This window comes from Lytechinus pictus, chromosome 10 (genome assembly GCF_037042905.1).
Source record: "Lytechinus pictus isolate F3 Inbred chromosome 10, Lp3.0, whole genome shotgun sequence".
Taxonomy (NCBI): Eukaryota; Metazoa; Echinodermata; class Echinoidea; order Temnopleuroida; family Toxopneustidae; genus Lytechinus; species Lytechinus pictus.
Genome location: NC_087254.1, coordinates 24,720,691 through 24,748,683, shown reverse-complemented (window position 1 = coordinate 24,748,683; position 27,993 = coordinate 24,720,691). Strand labels below are relative to the sequence as shown.

The window sequence follows — 27,993 nt, the reverse complement described above, 5'->3', positions numbered from 1 at the left end:
GGGGGGGGGGACGACGCAACAATAGATGTCCCCGCCATGAATGAATGATAATCCTCTGCACTGACGCCCATGCACTCTCTGCCCCACCCAGGGACCAAATGCCTTATTTTTTAGTGATAACCTTCCCAGTCCATGGCTGGACACACACACAATAAAACAAATCAAAGGGAAAAATAATTAAGAGATACCAGGTCAAAATACATTGCCTTGAAAATAAATTATTTCTATCTTTAAAGAGATATATCATATTTGGAAAGTTTTTGGAACACGTTCTTGAAGCTTAAAGAATCACAAATTTATATTGGTAATGATAAATTAAAAAACTATTGCCATTGGCTAGGTAATTGACCTGAAAATTGAAAATAATATCCCAGCATATTGATTAAATTAGCATAATCTGTCTCCACATGGAAATTTAAGCACCCCCCCAAAAAAAACCCAAGAATCGGTAAATCATGCAATTAGATTTTTCTCAGGTAAACCTACTACCTCTATTTTTTGTTTACATAGCCTACATAATATGATTTCTGTTTTAAACTTTGTCTGTTACTTTCACTATATATTCCCCGGTCGCCTCTTTCAGTCTCCTCTCGCTCTCTCTACCTACCTATCTACCTATCCATCTCTCTTTCTCTTGTTTTCCTTGTGATTTTAGTTCTTTCACTATTAAACAATTTCCTACAACACAAATTGAGCAAAACAGAACCACCCTAAGATACTATTTACCCATACATCAACTTTGTTGGGCATGAATAAAATTAATATATTCTTCAAGATATGTTTTTTTTAACCATGTTTCAATCATTTATTAAGGCATGATTAAATATTAAATATTTGTTCTGCTTCACAAGAAACATATTTCATTTGAAAAGTTTTATTTTCTTATTTGCATCTGGCATTACCTGGAACACTGAGTAAAAGACGACGTTCTGTTTGTGTTCAAAACAGTGCAAATTGTTAACATTGGAATTATTCACATTATTTAAATACCATTTCAACATGCATTTGAAAATCAAATTTTGTACTGTTTCCAGGTATAGTGTCCACTCTCAAAATTCTTCCTCCCACTTTAATGCAACTTAATGCTTGTTGAATGACGATGAAATGTTTTAAAGCACAGTATTTCAGAACAAATTGGAAGACAAACATTCTAGGAAAGACATTTTAACAGCAGCAAAATAAATTCTATGAAGATAATACTGACTTGAATTCACACCCAAAGTAAATACATGTAGTAAATGCATTTTCAAATGAAGATCAAATTTTGCATAATTTTTTGATATATTTGGAATTTGCTATAAAAATGAGAAAAAATATTCAAAAGAACAATTATTTCTCATGAAAAAAACTCTAGAGATATCAAAGCAAATAAAAACATGTACATTTGAAGCTTGGTATACATAAGATCTTATAAAATATAACTGGTGTGATTCCCTGTTGTGACATGTTCAAACTGTCATCATTATTCATAATACTTCAACAAGGCTCATTGAATACATAGTATATATTTGTGCTATGGAGCTCATAGTACTGAAGTGTTATATGCGATCCTCTATCACAAAACGACCATTAGGACTTTTAGTATAGAGACCCGACAAGAGAAAAGGGTGAATCACATGGCACATCAAAATGTTCATTATTTGGCAACATTCTGAATTATTGATCTTTGTTTGATGCACTCAATACTGACTGAAGAACAAGTCAGAAATTTGGAGGGGGAAAAATCCACTGATCATGAATTATCTTTGAAGCCAAACAAATCTCATGCTTTTTTTTTTCACAAAGACAGATTTTTTTGGTAAAATTCATCACTATCATGATTCTAGGGCTATGTAAATAAAGGTTTACAATCAATACTTAATGACTATTGGCTAATCAGGTTCATTTATTTAAAACACTGACCAGGAATCATTCTTTTATACTTGTGTTTAATTGTAAACCTTTCTGTTAACAGGCCCAGGGGGGTGTTTCACAAAGATTTAAGTATGACTTAAATCGCACTTAAATGCCGACGCGTATCTTAAATGCAACGTGCAATCTAATTGATCAATATACAATAGTGCGCGTCCTCTTTACATGATCTCACCAATGCGGTCATGGCTTTTATACCTCGCACAACTAGGCATTTAAGTGCGACTCTAAGTCATAATTAAATCTTTGTGAAACACCCCCCTGATGGTTTAAGCCAACAGAAGACAGGACCAGGGTCCCGATTTATAAAGACTTGTTACAATAACAAATACACAATTTTTTTACAAGTTTACTATCAGCCAATCAAATCGATGAATTTCAGTAGCTTTAAATTGTAACAACTTTTATGAAATGGGGCCCAGGTCTTTCTGCAGGGAACATTGCTCAGCATTAGTTCCTTGCAGAAGGCAACTGAAACACGCGGAGTGGGGTTCGTACTAAGATACAAGGTACAAAGTACTGTTAAAATGCTTTAACACAAGCAAGTAACAATTTAGATCCCCCTATAGCAGCATTGTAACCATGATTAGATACTGTGGGAATGTTTTGAAGCAGGACCATGGGAACAAATATTTTATTTCTTTCTAGGTTTTTCTTCATCCCCATCTCCATCTCCAGTGCTCTTCCTCTTGTTAGATGGTCCATTTTTGGTTTCGAGTACAGAGGGGTCTAGCTTACAAGCCATGTAATGGGTCCATAGGGCCAGTTCCACTTTATGCGGGGTCCACTCTCCGGAGGGATCTGGACAGCAAGAATGTTAAAATGAAAAATCTGAAATTATTGGTGAGCCTTCATTGAAGACAACAGGATATAGTTCCTCCAATAAGTAAAACATGCAGTGGTTTCAAGTACATATTAAAACAAATCAGAAGTCTACAAAAAGTAATTATAAGAGGAGATATAACATACTGTTTGGTGGTACATTACATAATTCAAGGTTGAATAGGCAGTGAACACGACATTAGATGGCACAATATAGGAAATGTCCAGTGAGCGGAGACAGAAAAGCTTGAATACATATTTCCAGATGAAATATAAGGAAATGGCAAAATTTAGATTAAGAGCAATGTTTTACATGGTAGTAATGTACATTGTAAGTACTAAGATTTGTAGAAAAAACAAGTGGAACGCCTCTGGCGGTCTCACCTGCATCACGCGATTCAAAATAACAGCAGTGCTGACTTTGAAAACTAATATAAAATAATCATTCACAAAAAACACCATTCATATAATGATACAATACTACATTCATTGACATTTGACCTTGATCATGTGACCTAAAACTTGTCAGTGATACTTGATTACCCCTATATCCACATTTTATACACTATATCTATATACTTTGAAAGTAATGACAGCAATCTAATAATAACCTCTAAAATGGCCAAAGTTCAATGACCTTTGACTTTGGTCATGTGACCTGAAACTCGCATGAAATGTTCAGTGATATTTGATGACTCTTATGTCCAAGTTTTATGAACTAGACCAATATACTTACAGAGTCATGATGGTAATTCAACAAATACCCCCAATATGGCCAAAGTCCATTGACCTTTGACCTTGGTCATGTGACCTGAAACTCGCACAAGGTGTTAAATGATACTTGGTTACTCTTATTTCCACATTTTATGAACTAGACCAAAACACTTACAGGGATATGATGGTAATTCAACAAATACCCCCAACATGGCCAAAGTTCATTGACCTTAAATGACCTTAGACCTTGGTCATCAGGTCATGTGACCTGAAACTCAAGCAGGATGTTCAGTAATACTTGATTAACCTTATGTCCAAGTTTCATGAACTAGGTCCATATATTTTCTAAGTTATGATGACATTTCAAAAACTTAGCCTTAGGTTAAGATTTTGATGTTGATTCCCCCAACATGGTCTATTAAAGTTCATTGACCCTATTACATTTGACCTTGGTCATGTGACCTGAAACTCAGGCAGGATGTTCAGTAATACTTGATTAATCTTATGGCCAAGTTTCATGAACTGGGTCCATATACTTTCTAAGTTATGCTGTCATTTCAAAAACTTAACCTTCGGTTAAGATTTGGTGTTGACGCCGCCGTCGGAAAAGCGGCGCCTATAGTCTCACTCTGCTATGCCGGTGAGACAAAAAATTCAATTAAAAAAATACGAATTTTCAGCTCACTCACTTCAACCACTTAATTTTTTTTTTACAGAACACAACATCACATTATTAAAATCTCAGCCCACTGCAACATTTATACCACTGGTCAACTATCCACCCTATCCACATGGGATTTTAACTGTTCAAATTCATTCTCTTTCCACAATCTCCTTCCCATTGTACATTACCTTCCTTTTTGAGTCTCTTCACACAGTCTTGAACCTCTACTGCATATCTTTTATAAGCAGCTTCAGTGTAAGCCAGTGGGGACAGGCCTGGAATAGGCAACATACTTTCATCTGCCATGAATGGGGCATGTTCAGGGGCTCCTGCTGCTAAGACGGCTGACAAGAAAAAAAGAAAAGAAAAGAATTGAAATGAATTAATATTCCATAAGTTAATGATTGTTATAGCAGCTAAATCATTTGGATAGGAATAAGTAATATTGCTCAACATTTAAATCAACTGCAATACAATAGACTCAAGTACACCCCCGGTTGATGCTTCATGTATCTAAAATGCAACCTAAATGACAAGATCTACGCTTTGAAACTTTAAATGGCGTCACAACCAGGCAAACATTTCTACCCTGAACATGGAAATCCAATTATTTGATACCGTTTGTATAGTGACCCCTCTACACTGAAAATGAAGATAAAAGCATTGAAAATAAAATAACAGCAACGTGATTTTGATAAAACTACTTATAAGGACTAATTTTGAGATGTTAGGATGAGCAAAGGTGCAAACATCACTGATCCTTGAGCAGACCCACCCCCCATCAAGCAAGGATTCTACCTTGAACTGTAACGTACAGTATCCAGGGGACTAGGGATATACCTGGGGGCCGTTTCATAAAGCTGTTCGTAAGTTAAGAGTGACTTTAAGAACGACTGGTGATCCTTACGCGCAAAACCATCTCTAATGAATATACCATTTGCCATAAGAAAGGATCACCAGGCGTTCTTAAAGGTATTGTTTAACTACTGAGCAGCCGATTAAAAAAATTCTCAAACCAAGATGAAACATGTGTACAAGTGCATGTATTAGAACTAATAAACCCTGAAAACAACCATTATTGAGAATGAAAAGCTAAAACTACAAGGCAAACCCCGATTTTGTAAATATATAGGCGTCTTATAGACGCCTAAATAGTACACATTTGGGATGAAATTAAGATGATGTTTTCGGTCACTTTATATTTCAATTTTTGAAGCACTAAATAATTATTTTCGAACGCAATTTTTTCTGGACTTCATTTTTGTAACATATCACAGACACAGGTAACAAGTGTGACCTTCTAGCTCAGATTTTTTAAAAGTCAAACCAAAGTTAACCAATCACTTTAACTTACAAACAGCTTTATGAAACACCCACCTGATGCTGTTGCTGGACCAACTGCCTTTAGCACAATCAACTCTTTGATGGCAGCACCCACGTTGGGTAACTTCTTGAAGGCTTGTCGGCTAGACTTCTCAACAAGGTCTGGGCTGTTGGTCTGGACCATTTCAGTCAATCTGGGTCGGAACTTTCCTCTCTGGTGAAACGAGAGAAAATTGAGAATATGAGTGACATCAGAAAATTCTGATAAAAAACAAAATAGAGGAGCAAGCTATAGGTGTTTCTAGCTAGCGGCTAGCCCCTGAGCTTTGAATACTTTGTTCGATTAGAATGTTTTGATGCTACTATAAAGGATAACCTCAAATGTAATGATTCTATGCACTTTAAATATCAAAGCGGTTCTTTAGTTATTGCAACAAAAGCAGCAAAAAAAAAAGAAACAAAAACCCACAAACAACAACAGCAACAAACAATATAATTCCTTTATGTAAATCCTTAAGCATACAGCATAACTTGAGGTCCCAGGGACAAGTCTCTTTCTGTACTTAGGGCCCTGTTTATAAACAACTACAAGGCATCAACTGATATTTGCCGCACTAAATCCAGGTGTAGTGGTTTGGAAGAATTCATATCACGAAAGCAGAAATAATTATATGTAAAAACAAGGAAAACAGTTGTACTTGGGACCCAATAGTCATCAGCCTAGTATATAGTATAGCAAAGTGTCCTTCTGGGAGAGTTTGCATTGGGCTGGGGAGTTATCCTATAACCCAAAGTGCAGAAGTGCCTTCCAACCAATGGCCCGTATTCTGAAGTCAGGTTTAACTTAGACTACGGTCTACTCTGTGCTAAAATTATGGGAAGCCAAATTTAATAAATCTGTTTATATTGTATATTTCTCATGTTTACTATTTCTTTTTCTTTTGCTCTCATAATGAAGAAAAATACTTCAGTTATCATTCCCAGACAATTATGAACAACTTGGGTGTCATATGATTTGATAAATGGAATATATACTGTACCGTTAGGGATTTGTCCCCCAATTGGCTCTCCATAGTTTAACCACAACTTTAAACCAGGGTTTAATTTAAACCCGAGTTCAGAATACGGGCCACCAAGTCTCCAATCCCTGGTAAATGTAACAGAATTTACTTACACTCAATTTCCACTTCATAAGCTTTGTTAACTCCTCATGTGTGATGTATCTTTCTTTCCTTCCTTGTATTGACTGTGAAAGTTCTGTTTGAAACCTGTATACAACAACAACAACGACAATAACTCACTTGTCAGTTAAAAAAGAATGCCAGAGTATAATCTGTAAGACCTACAATTGTATGATTACAATGACTACACTGTACATAAATTATTGTCCTATTATAAATTTGATGTTACCATTATCAACATCAATATCATCATCATTGATGTTAGCTATATCTTTATTCATTATAATTATCATTATCATTAAAGGGAAATCTAACCTTCGTCATAAAAATATGTGAGAGAGGAGAAAAACAAGTAAAAGAGTACTGGTAAAAGTTTGTAAGAAATGGAGCAAGTAATAAGAAAGTTATAACTGTTTTAAAATCAATATCCCTAAGACTATTACATTTCAAATTAACTGAATAAGTAAATTATAACAAGTGGCAGGGACAACTTCCCATAGGCCATGCACTTAATTATCAGGGATTTGTAATTTAATCCAAGTACCTATTCCCGTGCCAGGGCAGTAATAAAAATAAATAACCAAGGTGAAAAAAATGTAACCAAGGTAGCACATTAAAAATCTCATCATTAAAGAAAAATATCATTTGAATTTTGAAATATAACTGCTTTTCTTTCTCTTCTAAGGAAAACTTTTTTTATTTGGGTTTGATTCCCCTTTGATAATCAATACTGTTATCATTATCCCACTGGGGGATCCAGGGGGGGGGGGCAAAGCCAGCCCGTGCCCCTCCCTCCTTTTCAGAGGAACGATTAAAATTTGAATGTGAAGATTTTTTTTTGCTTGTCAAATTTTTTCGTGGATGAAAAATCCTTTTTTTTTTTGGAGAACCTTTTTTTTTTGCTTGTCAAATTTTTCCTTGGGGAAAAAATGTGTCCCCCCCTTTGGAAATTGTGGATCCGCCCCTGATTATCACTTCCATCGATCATCATCATCATCACAAGGGTTATAAATTAGTATGGGTCCTTTATTCCTTGAATAAATTCTGGCAAGAATATTGTTGACCTTTCACATGAAACAATAGCTTGTTAATGGCCATGCATGGATCTTGGTTATTTACAATGTTGTGCAAAAGCACTTTGCAAGCCTTAAGTGCTTGTACTGTTGCACCACAATAAAAATCTTAGAGGGCACTTTATCACCACAATCACCTAGCTGTATTATTGTTCGTTTTATATAAAAATCATTGTTTTGCATTTATCATTAGGGCCTCATAACTGTTATTAATAGTGATAATATCACTGTCTACATTGCAAATGGCTAATAATCTATAGACTCAACAAAGAGAACCGATATGGTGGTTGCAGACTGCAAATGCCTAGTAAATTTACCGAACCCCATTCAAGACAGGCCTGGGATGAAAGGATTACATTCATAAAATAGCCGAAGAATGTGTCTTTGAAACAGATATAGGTCTATATATAGGCAACAATGATACTCCTGCATCAGGCCTGCCTCACGCTGATACTTTTTAGGCTTTTTTTTGGCTCATCTTTCAAAATTCTTTCTTGGTTCTCATACGGTTTAATTTCACACATTTGTTAGAGGATTACTATGGAGTAACTTTACAATCCAATGTCATAATCGATTATGAGAGCAAGGATTTAGTCTTCGAATGAGGCATCACACACACCATCATATCACATAGATCTGTAATTGATTCATGACATTGGATTCTAAAGGTAAGCCATTAATTCAAAACTATATTTTAGAGGTCTATTATTAATAGGGTGTCTGGAGAAAAAAAATATTTTTCTTATTTCAAGAAAATATCACATTTTCTTTGTGAATTTGAAGAGAAATGACCTTCAGACTGACAGAAATGTAACATTTTTGAAAAAAATCCAATTATTGGCTTCAAAAAAGAAGAATGAAATTAGGTAAATTTTCAGCATTTCTCTGCCATAGACTGTGTAGTTAAGAAATGGACACACACAAATCCAAATTTTTAGCTTCCGAGAGCTGTTATAAATCTATTATTAATGCCAAAAACTTGTCCATAAAGATCGAGTCCAATAGGATTTTTTATGCTCTTTCTGATGGTATGATTTTTATAAAGATTTGAAAACCAGATCACAATGAAAAATTGCGACAAAGTGAACAAAATTGTGCAAAACAGAAATTTCATTTTCCCATAGAAAACGCATGGAGAAATGGCAATCTCAACACACACAAAAATAAGGGTTTGCAATTTATCTCTAAATCCTTATTTAAAATGACCATATAAACTTGTCCTTACTGTCAAAAGAAGCCCCCGAGTTTTCTCTTTCCATACATGCCAAACACAAGTTAATAATCAATTCAGATCACATTTTTCTAGTAGCCTGAACTTCCCCGAAAAAATGTGCCATATTTTCCCCTAAATTAGCCTGTTTTATGCTGACACTTTTCAGTGTGGCTTCATTATCAAAATTGTTTTGTATTCCTAGCTGACTATGATAATTGATAGAAACAAAAGTCTATTTCATATCCCAACCACTAACTAACTTAATAAGAACTAATCGTCATGTTCGTCAGGCCATATCCCTTGTCATGACTGATGACTGACTGGAAATCATCATCAGCAGATATCTGATTTGTGTGTTGTCACTCAGTGAATCATGATGATGATGATTCAGTCCTCGACGCTCGACCCCGTTTTACCACTTGTCAAGGTCCAGCAAATTCTTGCTCCCACCAGGTTTCTGGATCTTAGAAGCCTTGAGATTCAAGACATGGTTGTAGAGTTTAAGAACTTTTGTCCATTCCTCAGCAGAAGCCGTCTTGAAGAAATTGGTGGTTGCAGACATAGCTTAATGCGACAGGTCTCAGATTTTAAATGCAGTATGCACTAGCTCCTTACTTTTTGTGCGTAATTTGTCTCGTTGACTTATTTTGAAATGATCGAAAATTTCAGTTGCGCGCCGTTGGTCAAATTGAGCGGAGGAATGTCTGGAAAATCGTCTTTAGCAATAGATAGACCAGCAAGAAAATGTCGGAAAGTTTCTCATACGACCGCCCTTTACAAAAAACATAAAGCGAAAGAAAAGGAAAGTCAGGTAAGGGTGTGAAATAGAAAAGAATATCAATGTGAGTTATGCAAAGCAAATTTTCCCCGTGACACATGCCCCATTCGTTAACATCTGTGTGGGGTCTCGTAATTTCTCGCACATGATTGTCAAGTCTCGGACTCACTCGAGCCTCTAGACAAAAGTGAATGAACGCGCGCATTTACGCATCCGAAAAAAAATTCAATATGCTTAAAACCTTGCAACATCCTTCCAAAGGGAACTTGATTGAATAAAACGATGAAGAAAAATGGTCAAAAACACATTTTCAAGTTTGTTGAACATGTTGAACTTGAAGTTGAACTTGACGGGCCTCGGACTCGGAGGCTCAGGCCTCAAAGTAAAAATAAAGATATAATAACTAGCACTGTCATTTTGTTGATTTCTCAACTTTTCCCACAGAAAATACATGTTCGGTAATAGTTAATACAGTATGATGGGGTGACCATAATTTGCGCACATTTTTTTATCATGAAGTTTATTTTCAATCAAAAAAATTCTCACAGTTCACACTACATTAATCAAAATCATAAATACGAAACGGAAGGCAAGATTCAATTCCAAAGTCAAATTAGCTTGACGGAATTATAAAGTAGGCGAAGTGTTTCTTTCGCCGGTATCGCGATCTCAAAATTCCATGACGATCGACTAGTGCGTGCTCGGCTGAAAATGTGTCATAAAAAAGTGTGACCTTAAACTAAAGGCTTAATTTGTGCATGATCGTTTCGCAAAGCTTTAGAAAATAAATCACTTACAAAGGTAAGATAATTGTATCAGATGGAGGTTAAAATGCCATAAATTCGGTTGATGTCATATTAGACTTATTTGGATACCTCTGCTTGCAAACTGGCGATTTCTTGATGCTTGTCGAGAAGTTCGGATTTTCTCGGAGCAGACGCAAAAGCTAACACAATCGAGGCAGTTCACAAATTCGGTCAGTTTGTCCTGAATCGGTTGGTCAGCTTAAAATTCACATTGAAATAATTTATTATCATCCCAGGTAAGGGCAATCCTGAAGAAGAACCAGGCTGATAGGAGTTCAGAGGAGGAATGCATCATCAAACAAAACAAAAAGGTTGTCAAGGTTCTGGAAAAGAGGGCGCAACTGAGGGAGCTTAATCGTCAGAAATCGCAAGAGGTATGGAGACATTGGTCAACCCTGGTTGAAATACTGAAATGACTTGAATAACTGAAATAGATCCCAATGTCAACACATGGCATTGTCTGGTTTATGTTTTTAAACTATGTTTTTAAGCTTGGTGTACAGCTGGAGGTCATGAATGAACTCTTTACAGCTGGAGGTCATGATGAATTTTTTACCCAAAGTCCCTAGAAGTCGATTTGACCTATATCATCAGGTATAGAGGTTTGAAAATCTACATGGATGGAATTAGAGTGTAAGGACTGGTATGGGTAATGATTAAAGCCTCGAGAGAGATTTTGTAAAGGGTTAATGATTATATTTGAGTATGTACCATTCCAATTTTACATGATTCAATTTTCGAATTTTTAGATATGTAGCACCCCCTTTCAGATCTTTTTTTTTTAAAGAGACCCTTTGAAATAGTTAACATTTTTTTTTCTACAAAGATTCAAGATTCTGCTGAAGAACTAGAAATCAAGGTTTCAGAGCTTGCAGAAGCAGTAAAGCATGCAGAAAACCTGGTCATCTACACAGGAGCTGGAATTAGTACAGTGAGTAATGATGGTAGAAGTTTTGATATCCAACAAGAGGTGGGCAAGATAGGTGTCAAAATTGGCCTTATTACAGAACCAAATTGTACATTCTAAGCAGACTGTTTTCCTAAAAAATAAAAAGTAGGGGCTATACATAACACATTTACATGTATAGCCGTATAGCCCACCCATGTGAGTTACATTGTGGCTTTCTGATAATTTTATTTTGTCTAGGAGATGGGCTCTCTGCAGTGGTAGGTTTTCTCCAATAATAAGATTTGAATAAGTAGATAGAAAAGAAGTGTATGTTTTTACCCTTCAAGGGAGGGGGCTAAATCTGAAAAAGAAAACACTATATGACTAAATGATGATTAGTTATGTGGAAAAGCATATTATCCATAAAAGAGTGATATTCAATTTCTTTTCATTTTGTACAGTTTTTGTTTAGCATGAATATATCTGTTCTAGGCAAATTTTTCATGCGTGTTGAACCTCTTGTGTAATTTATTATGATTTTGGCAGGCAGCCTCTATCCCCGACTACAGAGGACCAAATGGAGTATGGACATTACTTCAACAAGGGAAAGGGAGTTCACTTCAGTAAGACAACAGTATTTTCTTTTATATTTTTACTCTGTGAACTGCACCAATCATTATAGTACTATACACTATAAATTGACACCATACAGTACACTTAAAACAACATATAATATACTTCACTAATAAAGTGCTTACTCTTCACTAATTACACCTTCACAAATTGACACACTTGAAACACCATATGACATACTTCACCAATTGCATATAAGGCAATTTACAAATTAACCCCATATAATCCTCTTAACCAATTACACATACACTTCACAAATTGAAACCACAAACACACTTCACTAATTACACAATAGGCCTACACTTCACAAATTAACACCTTATACACTTCACAAATTGACACCATAAGATAAACCTCATTAGTTTTTACACCAAATAATTCACTACACCAATTAACACCAAATACTAAACATAAATCTGTAATGCTGCTATTTATCTGGCTTGATATGAATTTGACACCAAAGGATTTTTCCTGGCCATTTTCAGAATTCTAATAATCAAAACCATGGTTTAAAACTGTGTTTAAGTCATGTGATGCCAAACATGTCCAAAAAATTGTTTATACTAAATGGGGAAGAGAAGCAAGGGCATATAAACATCCAAGGCTAATTAAGGCCATGTATTTCATTGTATTCGAATCAAGCTCTAATTATCATAGATTGGGATTGTATATCGCTTTTCGACATTGCCTAATTAAGAAATAATGTTTGTGTTGATTGTTGTCATTACTATGCACACACATCTGAACAGTTTACAGAATGTGATCATCAGGATACACTCATTGGAATATATAGTGAAATTCAACATTATTATTTTGATTGTTATTATTTCATGTGTTGAATTCGTAGCTGAGAAAGCTTTCTTACTTTCTGTTTTGTTTGTCAGGAACAGCTCTTTGGTGGATGCAGATCCAACCCTTACTCACATGGCTCTAGCCAAGCTGGTGGAAGAAGGCATGGTAAGCTCTTAATACCAATCTTATATGACTACAATAATGATTTATTCATCCATGCATTCACTTTGTTAACCCTAATTCTCCCGGGGGGGGGGGCCATAATGGCCCCCCCCTTGACAATTTTCGCGATATATCTGCTGCGCAAATTTTTTTGACCTCGCCGCTCACTGACTTTTTACTTTCAAGTCTCGCGCAAATTTTGAGACCAAATTTGTGACGCCCGGGTATACGGTTACGACATTACGCAACATTATGTAAGTGCATGTCAGACCCAAAATTGCTCATAAACGTGATTTCATGTACAAATCCAATGCAAATTGTGTATTTAGCCAAAATTCATAAATGTATCATTATTTCTAGTTTTACTGATTAAACTGAATTAATTTTGCCTTGTTTATGATCAGAACTAAGTCTGGAATGATTTCCATTGAAAAAACAATAAAAAACAAAAAGTAAAAAAACAAAGAAATACATAAGAAATTCATAAAACAATAAAATACATAAGAAATTGATTTCCGAACCGAAGTTTTTTTAATTGCGATTGTTAAGATTGCTACAAAGAATTTTTTTACCAAAAATTAGCATTCTAGGAGCTTTATTTAGTGAATTATAGCAAAAAGTATGATTTATGCATAAATTAGCATAATTAATTCATATAAAATAAAATCTCATTATTTTGGAAAATTTTACCATACAGCCTTGCAGATTACATTGCACACTACCAGTGTGCAAATTTTTGCGTCGCTCGCGCAATCGGCGGCCGAGATCTTAAGGGGGGGCCATAATGGCCCCCCCCCCCGGGATTGACAAGAATCAAAATACCCCGGGAGATTGAGGGTTAAATTAGTATTACTTCTCATATTGAATTTTTTTATCAGTGGATTAATGACTTCATGAATTAATGTATATATTATTATAATTATGATAATCATACATGTTTGTATAGTGCGTATCACTTACTTTAACAGAAATCTCTTTGCGCTCTACAGTAATGCGGCATAATTACCTTGACTTAAGCAGAGCAGCTGTCACATGCTCTGCGTTTCAAGGAATAAATTCATGCAAGTACCCATTAACCTCACATTGTTTGAGTTCAGGACATTGTGGATCAATTTCTTGCTAAAGGGAATCATGCCATGGCTGGGATTCAAGCCACAACCCTCTCTTTTAAAGTCCAGAGACTAATCCGCATGTATTCATTCATTGATTTTTCTTATTTTTTTTATTAATTGATTTATTGGTATGTCATGATTGACAGAGGCCCCTGTTACAACCGGTAATGTCGCAGCAATACCTGATGTCTTATTAACGGGTTATTTACATCTTGGATCAACATTTTATCCACAATCCGGAAAGTGTGACTGGGCCTGATATTAATGCTCTAATAGGGCTTACATTTCTATGCAGTCGGTACAGCCCTTTATAGCTTTTGGCTATCCAATGGTTTGGCATAATTGGGAGCGTCACATACAACTTTACACATGCCCGATGACCTGTTCTTTGGTGCCAAAACAGATTATCAATCATTTTGATTTTCATTTGATAAAGTTTAAATCCAATATTAAACTTTCAGATTTAAATTCTTGTAGTAATTAAAATGCAAAGTTGTCTATTTGTCAACAATGTCAGAGTGGTATCTCGTAAAAGCCCCTTTATTATCATGTTACCAGTTTAAAAAAAATCAGAAGGGTATATGATAAAAGTCCCAAATCATGTTAACAGTTGTCAAAAATTTCAGAGGGGTATCTTGTAAAAGGACCTTATCATGTTACTAGACCTGTGTTTTTCATCTATGGCCTTTTTTAAAAGTGTGATCTATATAGCTATATCCATTTTTGTTGTGTACATGAAATCCACTTTAAGTAAATTTTAATCCATTGGAAGAAAAATGCCAGCATTGTGGATGCCAGGTTGCTAATAAATTTGATTTAATTCAATTCTGTCATGTTAAGTTGTGTGTAAAGTCATGCTAAAGTTTTGCATAAGTAATTAAGTAACACCAACATTAACACAAACACTGAGGCCCAAATTCTGAAATCAGGTTTAATGTAAACTCTGGTATAAAGTTGAGGTTTAACAATGGATAGCCAATTGTGACACATTCTCTGAAGGTAGGCCTACAGATTCAATTTATCAGCTTAATTGACACTCAAATAATTCAGAACTACTAGGAAGTAGTAACTAAAACAATTTTATTCATCATAAAAACATAACAAATGAGCACATTAAATATTAGAAATATATAATGTAAACAAAGTTTTGATAATTTTGGCTCCCCATAATTTTAACACAGAGATAGATCATGGCCTAAGTTAAACCTGAATTGAGAATACGGTCCTAACAATCAACATTCATAACATTGATGAATGCTGAACATTGATTTATTTTTGTATCAACCCTGTTACAGGTGAAGCACATTGTATCCCAGAACTGTGATGGTCTTCACTTGAGGAGTGGGGTTCCTCCGGATAGGTTATCTGAGCTCCATGGAAATATGTACATTGAGGTATGCTGTTGATCATTATACCAGCTTTACATCATACAATGTATAAATCACTCATATACTTGCTATATCAGAAGTCCCTAAAGCACTCTATAATAATGCAGTATAGTGCACCCTGGGTAATGAAATATTATTATTGTCTACATTTTACCATGTTCAGGCACAATATTTTACAAGAAGAAATTGTGTTTTTGCTCAATATTCCTAGCTATGCTTGATTTGATTGGGAGTGACTTCTTGGATTACTTGAGCTAAGCATAATGTCTAGTTTTTGTCAATCAGTGGGAAGCATTTGAAAATGTTTATATTTCATTTGTTATATATGCAAATATATCGTCAAATATTAATTTCTTATTACATTTGTTTCATAAATTGATTAGTTTCTATTTTTTTGTTTAACTTCCCTTGACAACTATGATATTCCTGTCAACTATTTTCTTATGAAGTAATTTGATGTCTTTAGAATGTTCCATCTTTTCATTTGTAGGTTTGCACAGAATGTGAGCCAGAGAGGCAATACGTGCGACTGTTTGATGTTACAGAACAGACATCGCTCCGGAGGCATAAGACAAGTCGGGACTGCCACAAGTGCAAGGAACCTCTAAGAGACACCATAGTTCACTTTGGGGAGAAGGGAGTGGTAGACAAACCCTTAAACTGGTCTGGTGCCATGGATGCTGCTGAGGATGCAGATGCTATACTGTGTTTGGGATCCAGTCTAAAGGTAAATGCACTTTGGTGAGAAGGGAGTGGTAGACAAACCCTTAAACTGGCCCGGTGCAATGGATGCTACAGAGGGAACTGATTCTATATTGTGTTTGGGATCCAGTCTGTAGGTATTAGTGTCATGTTTCAAGTATAAAGCGTTTGTAGAGAGCTCCTTCACAAACCTCAAGATAGTGCACTTTCATTGCCTAACTTCACAAATGTCATTGGCTTACCACACGAGGTGATGATGATTCCTCTGATGTGCATGTCCTGACTATAAATCGGAACTGTAATCATAGACCATTTACTATATGCATTTGATTTTACTTAATAACCTTTGTATGACTAAGTTGCAACTCTTGATTTATTAAAATAAAGGTGTTGTTCAAGTGTCAGGTCATTACTGTACTACAATGGCATACATGGATTATAAAGTGAACAAAATTATTTTATCAATCACTCTAGTGTTGCAGTGAATAGAATGGGAGCATGCTTCTCTGTCAATGATTTTCAGAAATTTGTGCAGCTCAGTTAGTTTGTTATTAAACCAGAGGTAAATTATTGTCTTTCCAGGTTCTAAGAAGATACCAGTGCCTTTGGAACACAGACCGACCAAAGAGTCAGAGACCAAAGTTATTCATTGTCAATTTGCAGGTGAGAGGGCAAGAAACATTCCTAAGCGTGTTGAAGTTCACCATAATTTCAAGTTGGTTTTAATCCTAATGGGGTCCATTATGGCCTCCTTAACGCTTTGCATAATACTTCCTGAACGCGAAAATATAGCGCCCCGAAATGTTATGACTATTTTCTTTGAAGTAAGCATAATAAGAACTGTAACAATGGCTCAAAAATGTGCAATTAGCTCTCAAGCATAGGCCTACAAAAATACATTGCAGCCTAATCATTTATCAAAATTTTCCTGCATTTCAGTGGACGCCCAAAGACAGCCAAGCATCCCTAAAGATCCATGGACGATGTGATGATGTGATGTTACTACTCATGAAACACCTAGATCTTTCAATACCTCTTTATACAAGGTAAGAATGGCATGGATTGCAGAGAAAATCATTGAAAAGTCATTGGGTATGTGTATTATGAAACCAGGGCCCTGTGACGTAAACATAAAATCTGTTTTTACAATTGTTTTTAACTTCATTTGCATTATTTGCCATTGATTAATGTTACAATTGATTTTACAATTTAATGTATATTTTCAGGGGTCTGTACTTAAGCTTGCATAAAAACAAACATCAAACCAAGAGTGTTAACTTTCTATGCCATACCTATATGATTTCTGAATAATTCTTCCTGCCAAATCATACCTAAATCTGGGTCTTCATTTATTCAATATTCAAGTATCCATCATTGTAATCATGAGATATGGATTTCAGGACACCGTTTTCAGCCTGTAGAAATTTCTATGTTGGAACTTCACATCACTTTTTTCTTGTCAAACAAGCTTGGATATTCCAATTGTAAGTGGAAGGCGAATGTCAGTATCCATAATGCGTAAAGAATTATCGTTTGTAGTACTTAGCTTTCACTACTTGGACATAATTTGTTTAGTCTTATAGAAGTCTGGTGATTCTCATTACAGGAACAGTGATCCGATCTTCAAAATGGCAACTCCTCTGAAGCCCCATGAAGAGGGCAGCTATGTGACAAAATCCCTTATAGATGTGACTAGAACATTGGACTCTGAAAGTTCAAACCACAGTGTAGACAGTTTAATCAAGACTGAACAAGACAGCCTTAGGAGCACACACGCATCAAGCCCACTCTCAGAAAATATTAAATCCGAACTTGGATTAGAAAAATACGAGGACAATGAAGATACAGAGGAGGAGAAAGAGATGGAGGGACAGAATATTCCTATGCCATCACCAGAGGGCAGCGTTCAAGTCGAGGGTAGTATGCCAGGCTGGTTCGGCAAAGGATGCAGGAAGAAGGTGGTTAGGAAGGTTGGCAAGAGGAGAAGGCGATCAAGAGTATCCAGCGTCGAACTAGGGAGTTGATTGTCCCTTGGTCCTGAGTAACATTTGTGAAATTGAACAGAACAAGGAATATTCTCAGGTTACATAATAAATCTATCTGCTGCCAGTTTTTTTTTAATAGTGAAGAATATATTTCAATAATAAGAAGCCTTTCTTGTGTAGTATATCAAATCAGGATTCAATGTCTGTATAACCTTGCAAAAGGCTTTGGGTATTTTTGTTTTATTTGTACTTCATTCATCACCAGAGTGGCCAATTAAAGGATTTCTAAAATGAACAATTTCTACATCTTTTCACATTCTTACATGTTCTTAATTTCTTATGTGTATTTAAGCCCCCATATGTATTTTGTTTTTAAAACAACTCCTAATCTTTTGAAAAGAAAATGTATGTCGCAAAAGATTAACTTTTGCATAGGTGACATTTTCCATAGACCCTATCCTTAGATGGCTTGGCTATCAAGCTCAATGGGTTAATCTTCTTTAGATCAAACTGCAAGCTTTTAGAGAAACCGCATGCTTTTTCACAGGGTGGTTCTCGTATCCCATAACCCTTTGAACCCTGCTTTATATGGGACAATTGTGACTCCTTGCGTTATTTACAAATATATTGTATTGGTAGAATGAAGTAATAAATTTGAAATTAAATCATGATCTTCTATTTCTATGATTAAAGCCTGAGCGGCATTTTGTTTTTGTTGGAACCTGGCTATGCTGATGTACAGTTTCTTGTGTAGGTGATATCTCATCTTCAGTGTTTGTTTCATCCTCAAAATCTCTGCGTTGACTGTAGTGAGACTTTTAATATCTTCATCATATTCAGCAGATGATTCATTGAGTATTATCACACAAGCCTCAGAAGAGTAGTATCTTTTGGCCATTTGTAATGTTAAAACCTTCCAAATCATAGCCGTTATCAGCATTAGATGATGTTTTTATATTTTCTTGCATCATTTTTTCAAGCGATTCTGCAACACTTTTCTTTCTTCCTGTAATCTTCTTGTAGAGGCATAGTGATTTAGTGATGTTTTCCAATTTGTGACTTGTAACGGTACTGATATTGTGGTTAGCGAAACAGGAACGGTCCAGGACAGTAAAGCCTGGTTAACTCTTCCACGCTTTGTGGTTCCCGCGTAGTTTGCGCATGGGCACGCACTCATGCAGGCCATTGCGTAAACTATGCATGCCAGCTTGTGGATTGCTGCCTGGCACGCATTACAAATTTGTGAACTGTTTGTGAACTTTGCGCAGCCTAGTCATGCCACTGCGTGTTGTCGAAATATAAATTTCTTGGCGCAAAAAATAGTAGGCACACCCCCGGGGAAGAAGCACGCAGTTTGCGACTAGTTCACGACAGGGTCATGCATACCTCACGCAGAGGTTGCGCATGCAGTCCACATGATCATTTTAAGTAAAAGGTAATATTTTCACCATGAGATTATTATTTTTTTTTAAGTTTTGTGTTTTGTAGTAATAAAGTCTAGCGAATTTTCTTTTTTGAAGTGATTTCTGATACGACATATATATATATATATATATATATATATATAGGTTAAAAAAAAAAATATGAAAAAAAATTCAAATCTGAAATTGTAAATCTTGCTTTTTTGTCAATTATGGTGCTAATTATTGTTAAAAGGGCATCCTTGAGAGATGTTGTAAGCGCGAATCACGAGCTCAAACTTTTGGACATTTTATGGAAAAAAGACATGAAAAGTAAACATTTCGAGTAGTTTTTGTAATCTTGAAAAAAGATGTGTATCTAACTAAAGAATTAACGCAAGCGCTAAGCGTGAGCTGAAATTTTTGCGGACCAGAAAAGGAACCTGTTAAAGACTGCAGTTAGTGACTCGTGAATAGGATACATATCTCACCGATCGAATAATGCGAGTGCAAAGCGCGAGCCGAAAAATTTTGATATTCTAACCTGAAAACTGGACGTTCTAAGTATTTTTAGTAACCAGAAACAGAATGAGTACTTTAATTAACGATAATTGATGCAAGCGTGAAACACGAGCCAAATTTGCATCATTTTCCAACCTGCTAGGGGGAATCCTGCTCTTCCGTCATCTACTGCCTCATGCAAGGAGCAGTGCTTCCACGTTCCTCCATCTGAGGCGCTACCTTCTGCTCCAACATCCACATACAGTTATTTGTATCCCGCGTCTGCAACTGTCATAAAGACGATGCTATGGAATCTTTACAGTTGTAAAATAAGGACCCAGGTTTTGGTGGCTTCCTAATGGCCACATGCTTTCCATCAACAGCACCCAGACAATTATGGTAGTTCCATTTTGAACTGAACTTCAGGGCCACATCCTTCCATTTTTCTTCAGTTTTGGGACATTTGAGGAATTCTTCCTTGTACACCTCGATTATGACATTGCATACTTCTGGAATAAATCTGGAGATTGTGCTCTTTTCCACTCGGAAGCTATACTGTAATGTTGCATACAAATTTCCAGTTGCCAAGAATCGCAGTGACAGCAAGTTTTAGTCCTACTTCCAATGGTTCAGTCATAAATGTTGTTTTTTTCTCAAGACAAGGTGTCAACTTCTCTACCATCTCTCCAAAGACATCAGGCGTGGTCTTCAAATAGTTTCTGTAGCTCTTGTGATCCTCTCTGTAATTCTGTCAACAAATGATCAAAAAGTCCATGGATGTTGCATCTTTACAGCAAGTCTCTCACCCAGAACATCCTTGTTTTTCTCTTCCTACCCTTCACCTGTTCCTGCTCCTTAACAATACTTCTCTGCTGTTGGTGGACTATTAATCCTGCAGCCTCCACATATAAGCACTTCCTTTGCTCAAAATTAGCTGCTTCGGTATTAAGCATCTTACGCTAGTGATTGTCTGAAGTAGATTAGAAACCCTACCCTTGGAAGATATCTGAAACATGATTGCCGTTTGGCAATGTTGAATGGTGTGCAAACATGGCGGGGCAATATGTTACGAATAGTTCACGCCATGCATGAACTATGTGTGTCAATGCCTGCCATTAATTGGCGCGTATTGACACACACTGGCGTGCATTTGATGCGGGGCAAAAGTGCATGCAAGTGTCAACCGGGCATAACTGTTGTGGCATGAAGACTCTGGTTTGTGTAATTCTTTGTGCAACCAGCTGCCTTGGTGATTTCCTTAATTTTGTTGCCTAGGATGTTCACGCCTAATGGAGAGTTGCAGTAGATTTCACCCTCTGCTGGAACTGTATGTTTTGGTTGCTGCCATAAACAATCCAGCGCAGAGTATAGTGCTGATTTGTAAACCAGAAATGTTGATACTGGGCACCTGGAAGAACCTGGAATCTCCTACATGTAGCCACTTTATCCTTCGTCCTTGTTTACTCTTCTGACCTTGGTAAGCATATCACAGTGTGTGATGTAGGGAAGCTTCTGCTCATCTGTTAAAGTCATCTGCTTTCATGTCATGCAGATTTTCACCTCCTCTGTTAGTAAACTAGATCATAATGATTTTGGCCATATCTCCCTTACTAATTGTTCTTTTTATGTTTGACATAACCTTTTCCAGCTTTTTCAATTGACACATTATTGCTTGTTAGGTCTTGTGACTATGATGAAACTTGCCAAATTTGTTAATATCATGGTCTTGAAATGATGATGTAATCCATACCTGATGCTGAGTGTTGAGTTCTTTCATGTGCAAATTTGCAATTAAAGGCCAGACTTATGATTGATTTTTGGACCTTAATTTAACTTCTATTAACCACATTACTTTCTCCTTTTACATCAGGCTGTCCATGAATCACATTAGCGATAATTTCCTACAACATGCTATGTGATACCGTTCAGTGATTCCAACTCATTTCTCAATTTATCATTGTAGTTTAGTAAGGGTTCTTCTCTTGGCAGTATCTATTCCTACTCTTGTCCCTGCAAGTTTTTGTGGAGTGTAAAAAAAGCATTAAGTTAAGAAATGTCATTTTTGAGCAGGCAAAACCATGCTTCCTAGGCTCTGCTGGTATTCCTGGTTTCCTACAGTAATCAGCAACATTTTTCCATGGCCCCCTCACAGAAGCTGTGTTGCAAATCTAACGCTCTTTTTAGTGAAAACGGCAAATTGTGCTGATGGGACAATTTTTTACTTTTGACTAACCACTTTATCTATTTTTATTTATTTATTTGGTTTTGTTTACACAGGGTAACCCTGTCAGTGGACTAATTTCTGCTTTTCTTGGGGACCCTGCAAATAGAAAAATACATATAAGAGTTACAAATAATGACCAAATAAACAACCGACCTGCAGGGAATATACATACATGCAGACATACCTAAATATATGTGTGTATGTAGAACATTAATGTTCACATATAGTGTGTATGCATATATACATGCAAGTATACATTTGCTGTGGTCATATACTTATTAATTTAATTTGTATTTACTTGCTTGCTTCCACTCTCTGGAACCAACCAAGTAGGGTTTGTTGTTTCAATTTAGTGGTTTCTCACTATCCAATAGGATGTAGCGAAGGATTGCCTTGAAACTGCACTACGGGTACCACTATCCAGCTGATTCCAAAGAATGACAGCACTATGAGAGAAGGGTTTTTTCCAGCCTGCGTGCATACAAGTGATACCACCATTCTGTACCAAGTTACTGGTTCTATACGAGTGACCATTACTTGAGCTTACCACGAGTTTACAGAGATAGATTGATGCTTCCCCGTTTAGAATAGTGTGCATGGTTTTGCATTTATGGTATATCCACCGATCTTCAATCAATACCCGGCCATTTCAGTAAACTTTGTTTGGTGATTGTGCAACTAAGTAACAAATTGAGACACTGAATTCTGATTCGGGGAACATTCTTTTTATGTAATGTTTACATTCTACTAGTCAGGTGTCATAGGTTAAAATCAAAACTATTCATGCTCTTTCCAAAAAAGATATCTATCATGTGCCAAATACGGAAGGTTGACAAATTGCTATGATGTCACAATCTCTATAATAGGTTTCATCAAAGAACAGCAACATTTCACTTATTTCAGGAAATTCATTCAAATTAGATCAAATTTGCTATAAATAAAGTCAACTGTATATTGTGTATAATTTTAATGTTTGACATGTTTGTTGAATGTTCTCAATGTCTGTAACGAGTCTTTTGTATTCCAACTCCAGAATTACCACTGGTAAAGTCAGATGGTTGGTTATCTGATCGATTAGTTACATGTAGTTTATAGCCATATAAGAGAGGCTGAATGAATTAGAAACAAGTGAAAAGTGAAATCCTTGATTCTGATACTGGACAAGGATCGATGAAATGCATGTACCACAGACTTATCTTCTTTCTCTTCATGATTTCATTGTGCATTAAACAGGAAATGGACCAGCATAGATAGAGCAATAAATGTGGCTAACATTGTCACATTGTCACACTTTTTGTAGTCACAGATATTTTTAAATCTGACATGATACCTCATTTTGTCACACATCATGTAGGCCTTAATTTGCACAGAACTATATTTTTGGACGATTTTGTATTTGAAAACACCAACTGATAGCATTAATAAGCAGGAATGAATGAATGTATTGTAGAACAGGAACCCATTTTTTTTTAATGAATAGACTTCAGTCTACTTGTCAATAAACTGTTCCACATCCTACTTTAAGTATGCTATGCGTCTTTTCATTGCAGCTTTCCTGCACTCCGATTATTTGTAATGAAAAGGACCTTGCAGTATTCCTGTGTGTGGAAGATATGGTTCTAACTCTTGAAAAGGTTCCTGAAGTTACGTAGACATGGTGAAAATTATGTTGAACCTGGTGAAAATATGTGGTAATTTGTGAAAATTAGAAGTTGAAATAAGTGTGTAGTCTTTCATTTTTCAGCATTTCTTAAAGCACAATAAAAGCAGATACACTTCATGAACTTTTATTGAGTATATATGTTGTTGAATCTTTTCCAAAGAATATGAAATAATGAAACAATGTCACAATTATTTTCTTGTGGGAAATGTATGGGGTTTTTTTTAATGAAAGATTTTGAATATTAACATCAATACACAAACAACTTGTATGTAGTATCGATACACAACAACTTAATGTATCATCAGTAAAGGGAGTTCACAGCTGGTTGATTTAGCCAGGTTATGCTGGTGTTTACAATACAGGCCATTTTATAATGCAATCAATTTCTTGATATGAAGAATTCAGTTCTTGATTTGTGTTGTTAATCCTGTTGTCAATACTTGATGTCATCATTCATTATGGATCCTAAACATTGCAAATTTTATTTTAAAGGCATTCTTTTAGTGGATGCAATGATTGTTTTTCAAAATTTTGTTCATTAGAATTTGAAAATAAGTTTGACTAGCAGAGATTGCAATAGACTTTGTTTATTTACTCTTACTATCTTCTGTTTATTTTGTATATATAAATGTTTGTAATTCTATGTGTTTTTATGTTATGCAGGGCCCCCATGTAAAACAGTATTTCAATTACTGATGAGGTTCCCCTGTTGAAATAAAACTACATAGATACATAAGTAAAACAAGAAATAGGATAACATTAGTTCTTAAAATGTGTTGTTAACAAATGGCAATTGTTGATAACAAGAAATAGGATTATAGAATGTGGCTTGTCATTACTGTATCTCGGCAAATGCTGGCTAAATCCTCCTAGGCCCCGTCTTACAAAGAGTTGCAATAGATCCGATCAACTGCAACTATGGAAGGCCAGCAACTTCAACATCTAAAATGTTAGTTCAACATGTTTTCTAGATATGCTGTATATATTCATACATTCATTGTTTTCTTGAAAATTTAGTCTTGTTCTCTTTGTTTTTACAAAGGACATTGTGTAAATTTCCTGTATTATGAAATGTATGTATTTATGTATTATGAAAATTATGACATTGGTGGATTTGCATAAAGTTGATGTTGAACGGATCAATCGTAACTCTTTGTAAGACGGGACCCAGGCGTGACATTCAGAAGCTATATTGCCCATTTTATTTCACACATGAAGAAATAGAAGACAATTTTGACATGCCGTTTTCTATCATCATTTTGAAAGTTTATTCAGATTAAAGAGTCAGGTAGCCTTAGCACTCATGAAATATGTGATTAATCATACAATCAATTTTTTTTACAGGTAGAGAGTGAAGAACATTTGAACATCAGAGTAAACTTTATCACATAGCTTACAAACTTATTACAGAATTAAATGTTCTCTGAAATAATGACAATTTTATATTTGTTGAATTAAGATAAGTCCCCTTCCTAAAAAAAAGATGTATCCTAGTATCCTTAAAAAAAATCACTTCTGGGGAGCGTTTCATGAAAGGACTTATCAGATGTTTTATTCGACAAGTCCCATTTTATCCGACAGTTACTATAGTAACAGTGGTTCTAGACCAATCAATTCAGGGAAGGTTGTCAGCCTGAAATCAGGTTTTTATTTCATTAAAATCAGACTAAACAATTGACAATGTGTGCCAATCGGTGGGTCAGCAATGTCACAAACATTTATTTTTATTCTCTTAAATATGACATTACAATTATTTTCTTTTTTCTTCTCCAGGAATGTAAAACTTGGTTTGGGTTTTCATGAATTGTGGAAATGTCATTGCTATCAGTAATGGCATCAATATGGGGCAAACGGAGGCAAAGAGTCTCATAATTGAGGGGGGGGGGGGCTGCCCCATGCCCTCTACCTCCATAGTTAGAAATCAACCGTTTCATAAAACAACAAGCAAGAAATTTTGCTAATTCGAATAGTGAAATAGCACTTGTATATATGGCTTGAATACAATGCTTAGATGGCATCAAAAGCCTTCTTACAAATTTATTTGTTTCAGTCTTATTATTATTATTTTTGTTTCTATTTATCATATAACCTGACCAAGAGACATTTCCCCCTAGCCCTCAACTGGTGCTGCCACTGATTACCATTATATACTTGACACCTGCTAGAAGCATTTCTATGAATAAAATTGAAATATTCAGACTTCATAATAGACTTAAAGGGGAATCCAGCCTTGGCAATAAAATGTTGCGTTGGGAAGGAGAAAAATAAATTAAACAGAATGGTGAAAGTTTGAAAGAAATCGGACAAGCAATAAAAAAGTTATAGCTGCTTTAAAATTGAGATCACTAATACTATGTAGATTTCAAATTGGCAACTGGGTAAGTAAATCATGACAACTTTCCCATAGGCAATGTACTTTATTATCAGGGATTTGTGGTTTTCTACTTAGTAGACATTCCCCTGGGGCAGTAATCTAAATATAACCCAGGTAGTATATTGTTTTATGTCCTCGTGAAAGAAAAATATAATTTGAAATAAAACTTTTGGGGAAAATGACATTTTAGCCATAATATGTATTGGAGTACATGTAAGAGTAGTCCTTGCTTTACATCACTATGACATCACATATGCGGCCAATTTGAAGTCTCCATGGGTATAGTGATTACCAATATTTAACACTTAAAAATTCATAACTTTCTTGTTTGTCCAATATTGTTCAAACTTCACCTTTCAACTTGTCTGATGTTTCTTTTCCTTATAAAAACAAGTTTGTATTTGGGTTGGATTCCCCTTTAACTGTAATTTGCACTATATAAAGATTTATTATTATTATTATTATTCATATGATAGAATTCAACAGGGAGAATAGGCTTACATCACCAAGGAGCTAATTCACTTGAATGTATGTATATCACTGTTTCACAGAAATGATAAAATCATACATGTGACTGTTATTGTTCAGCTGATTTTAATATACTCGAGGACTTGATAACATGATGGATCACCCTTGTAAAATGTTATGAATCAGAGTACAATATGGTCACCTTTAATATATTCATTTTACACTTAATTACTTTGGAAATGAATTATTGATTCTCAAATTTAATTAATTTGAAAGGTGCTGCTAGTTACACCTCATTTCATTCATGTAGGCTCTTAATTAGCAAAGGCTCTTTGATGTCGATATAACTGTCCTTGGAACAACATCAATCTAAGTCCATTTCACTGTGAATTATTAAAGTGCATGTTCATATTAAATAATTAGCAAATCCAATTTGTTTTCCTACATGCAATGAACATTTACAATGCAGTGCATGCATCTATGCAGAATTAAGCTGTAACCATTGCCATTGGGAAAATATTAATTTAAACTTTGCCATGTAAAATAAATTAATACCATGCATTTGATTAGCCTTTTTGACACATGGAAAGTAATACAGGGGGCACAAACTTAAATGGGGGGGGGGGGGTGTTCTTGGCCCCAAGACAATTCTAATTTTCCAACCCAAAGTATGCACCAGATACTTTAATTTCAACTTAAAAAAAAAGCACTGAAAATCTGCTAGGTGTTATTGGTCCTTCATTTGTATGTATTCATTTCTTATTCATTATTTATTATTTCATTTACATATTAGTAGGATATGTAGTGAGGGCAATTGCACTTATATACATATATTTATTTGCAGAAAGAAATGTATTTTTTAACAAAATTTAGTTTTTGATAATCTTTTTACACTTTTTCATAAATCAATAAAGACTTATTTCTTCCAATACTCAATGAATATATGTATAATACAATAGTCAATCGGCAGCTAGAAACTCATTTGCTCCAAAAATGATTTTTTTTTTTAAATGATAAAATGGACAGTAGTTCTTTTCAAAGAGTGTATGTTAGATTTGTTTTTTTTTTCTAAAAAAAAGATGCATTCATTGTACTTGAAATATTAAAATGTATAGACGTAAAGTATAATTTACAACACTTAATTCTCTTCTGAGTTACCATCATTTACACCTGGATCCTGTTTCACAAAGACTTGTTATAATGTCAAACACACAA

The 27,993-nt window shown here is 35.3% G+C and overlaps 2 protein-coding genes across 3 annotated transcripts; one reads left to right on the top strand and one right to left on the bottom strand.

Moving 5' to 3' along the window:
- Positions 1-776: 776 nt before the first annotated feature.
- LOC129269347 (uncharacterized) lies at positions 777-9,534 on the bottom strand. 2 transcript variants are annotated; one of them, XR_010294878.1, is made up of 6 exons: positions 9,318-9,534; positions 6,609-6,702; positions 5,489-5,648; positions 4,300-4,455; positions 2,257-2,712; positions 777-1,921 (listed from the first exon to the last, which is right to left on the bottom strand). XR_010294878.1 is itself a non-coding variant. In XM_054906840.2 (5 exons), exons 1-5 carry the CDS (start codon positions 9,461-9,463, stop codon positions 2,546-2,548), a joined length of 723 nt encoding a protein of 240 aa, XP_054762815.2. In that variant the 5' UTR covers positions 9,464-9,534; the 3' UTR covers positions 777-2,545. The 2 variants fall into 2 exon arrangements, 1 of the variants encoding a protein (XP_054762815.2); XM_054906840.2 differs by having other exon boundaries at positions 777-2,712.
- Positions 9,531-24,336, top strand: LOC129269346 (NAD-dependent protein deacetylase sirtuin-7-like). The gene is made up of 10 exons (XM_064105653.1): positions 9,531-9,712; positions 10,722-10,859; positions 11,312-11,416; positions 11,921-11,997; positions 12,892-12,964; positions 15,369-15,467; positions 15,952-16,188; positions 16,746-16,826; positions 17,103-17,209; positions 17,770-24,336. Exons 1-10 carry the CDS (start codon positions 9,554-9,556, stop codon positions 18,185-18,187), a joined length of 1,494 nt encoding a protein of 497 aa, XP_063961723.1. The 5' UTR covers positions 9,531-9,553; the 3' UTR covers positions 18,188-24,336.
- The last annotated feature ends 3,657 nt before the right edge of the window (positions 24,337-27,993 follow it).

Coding starts and splice junctions, on each gene's coding strand:
- LOC129269347 (XM_054906840.2), bottom strand. CDS start 9,463: ATGTCTGCAACCACCAATTTCTTCAAGACGGCTTCTGCTGAGGAATGG. Junction 6,703..9,317: donor TTGCTGGACCTTGACAAGTG/GTAAAACGGGGT, acceptor TGTTGTATACAG/GTTTCAAACAGAACTTTCAC. Junction 4,456..5,488: donor TGGTCCAGCAACAGCATCAG/GTGGGTGTTTCA, acceptor TTTTCTTGTCAG/CCGTCTTAGCAGCAGGAGCC.
- LOC129269346 (XM_064105653.1), top strand. CDS start 9,554: ATGATCGAAAATTTCAGTTGCGCGCCGTTGGTCAAATTGAGCGGAGGA. Junction 15,468..15,951: donor ATGGAAATATGTACATTGAG/GTATGCTGTTGA, acceptor TTTCATTTGTAG/GTTTGCACAGAATGTGAGCC. Junction 16,189..16,745: donor GTTTGGGATCCAGTCTAAAG/GTAAATGCACTT, acceptor TTGTCTTTCCAG/GTTCTAAGAAGATACCAGTG.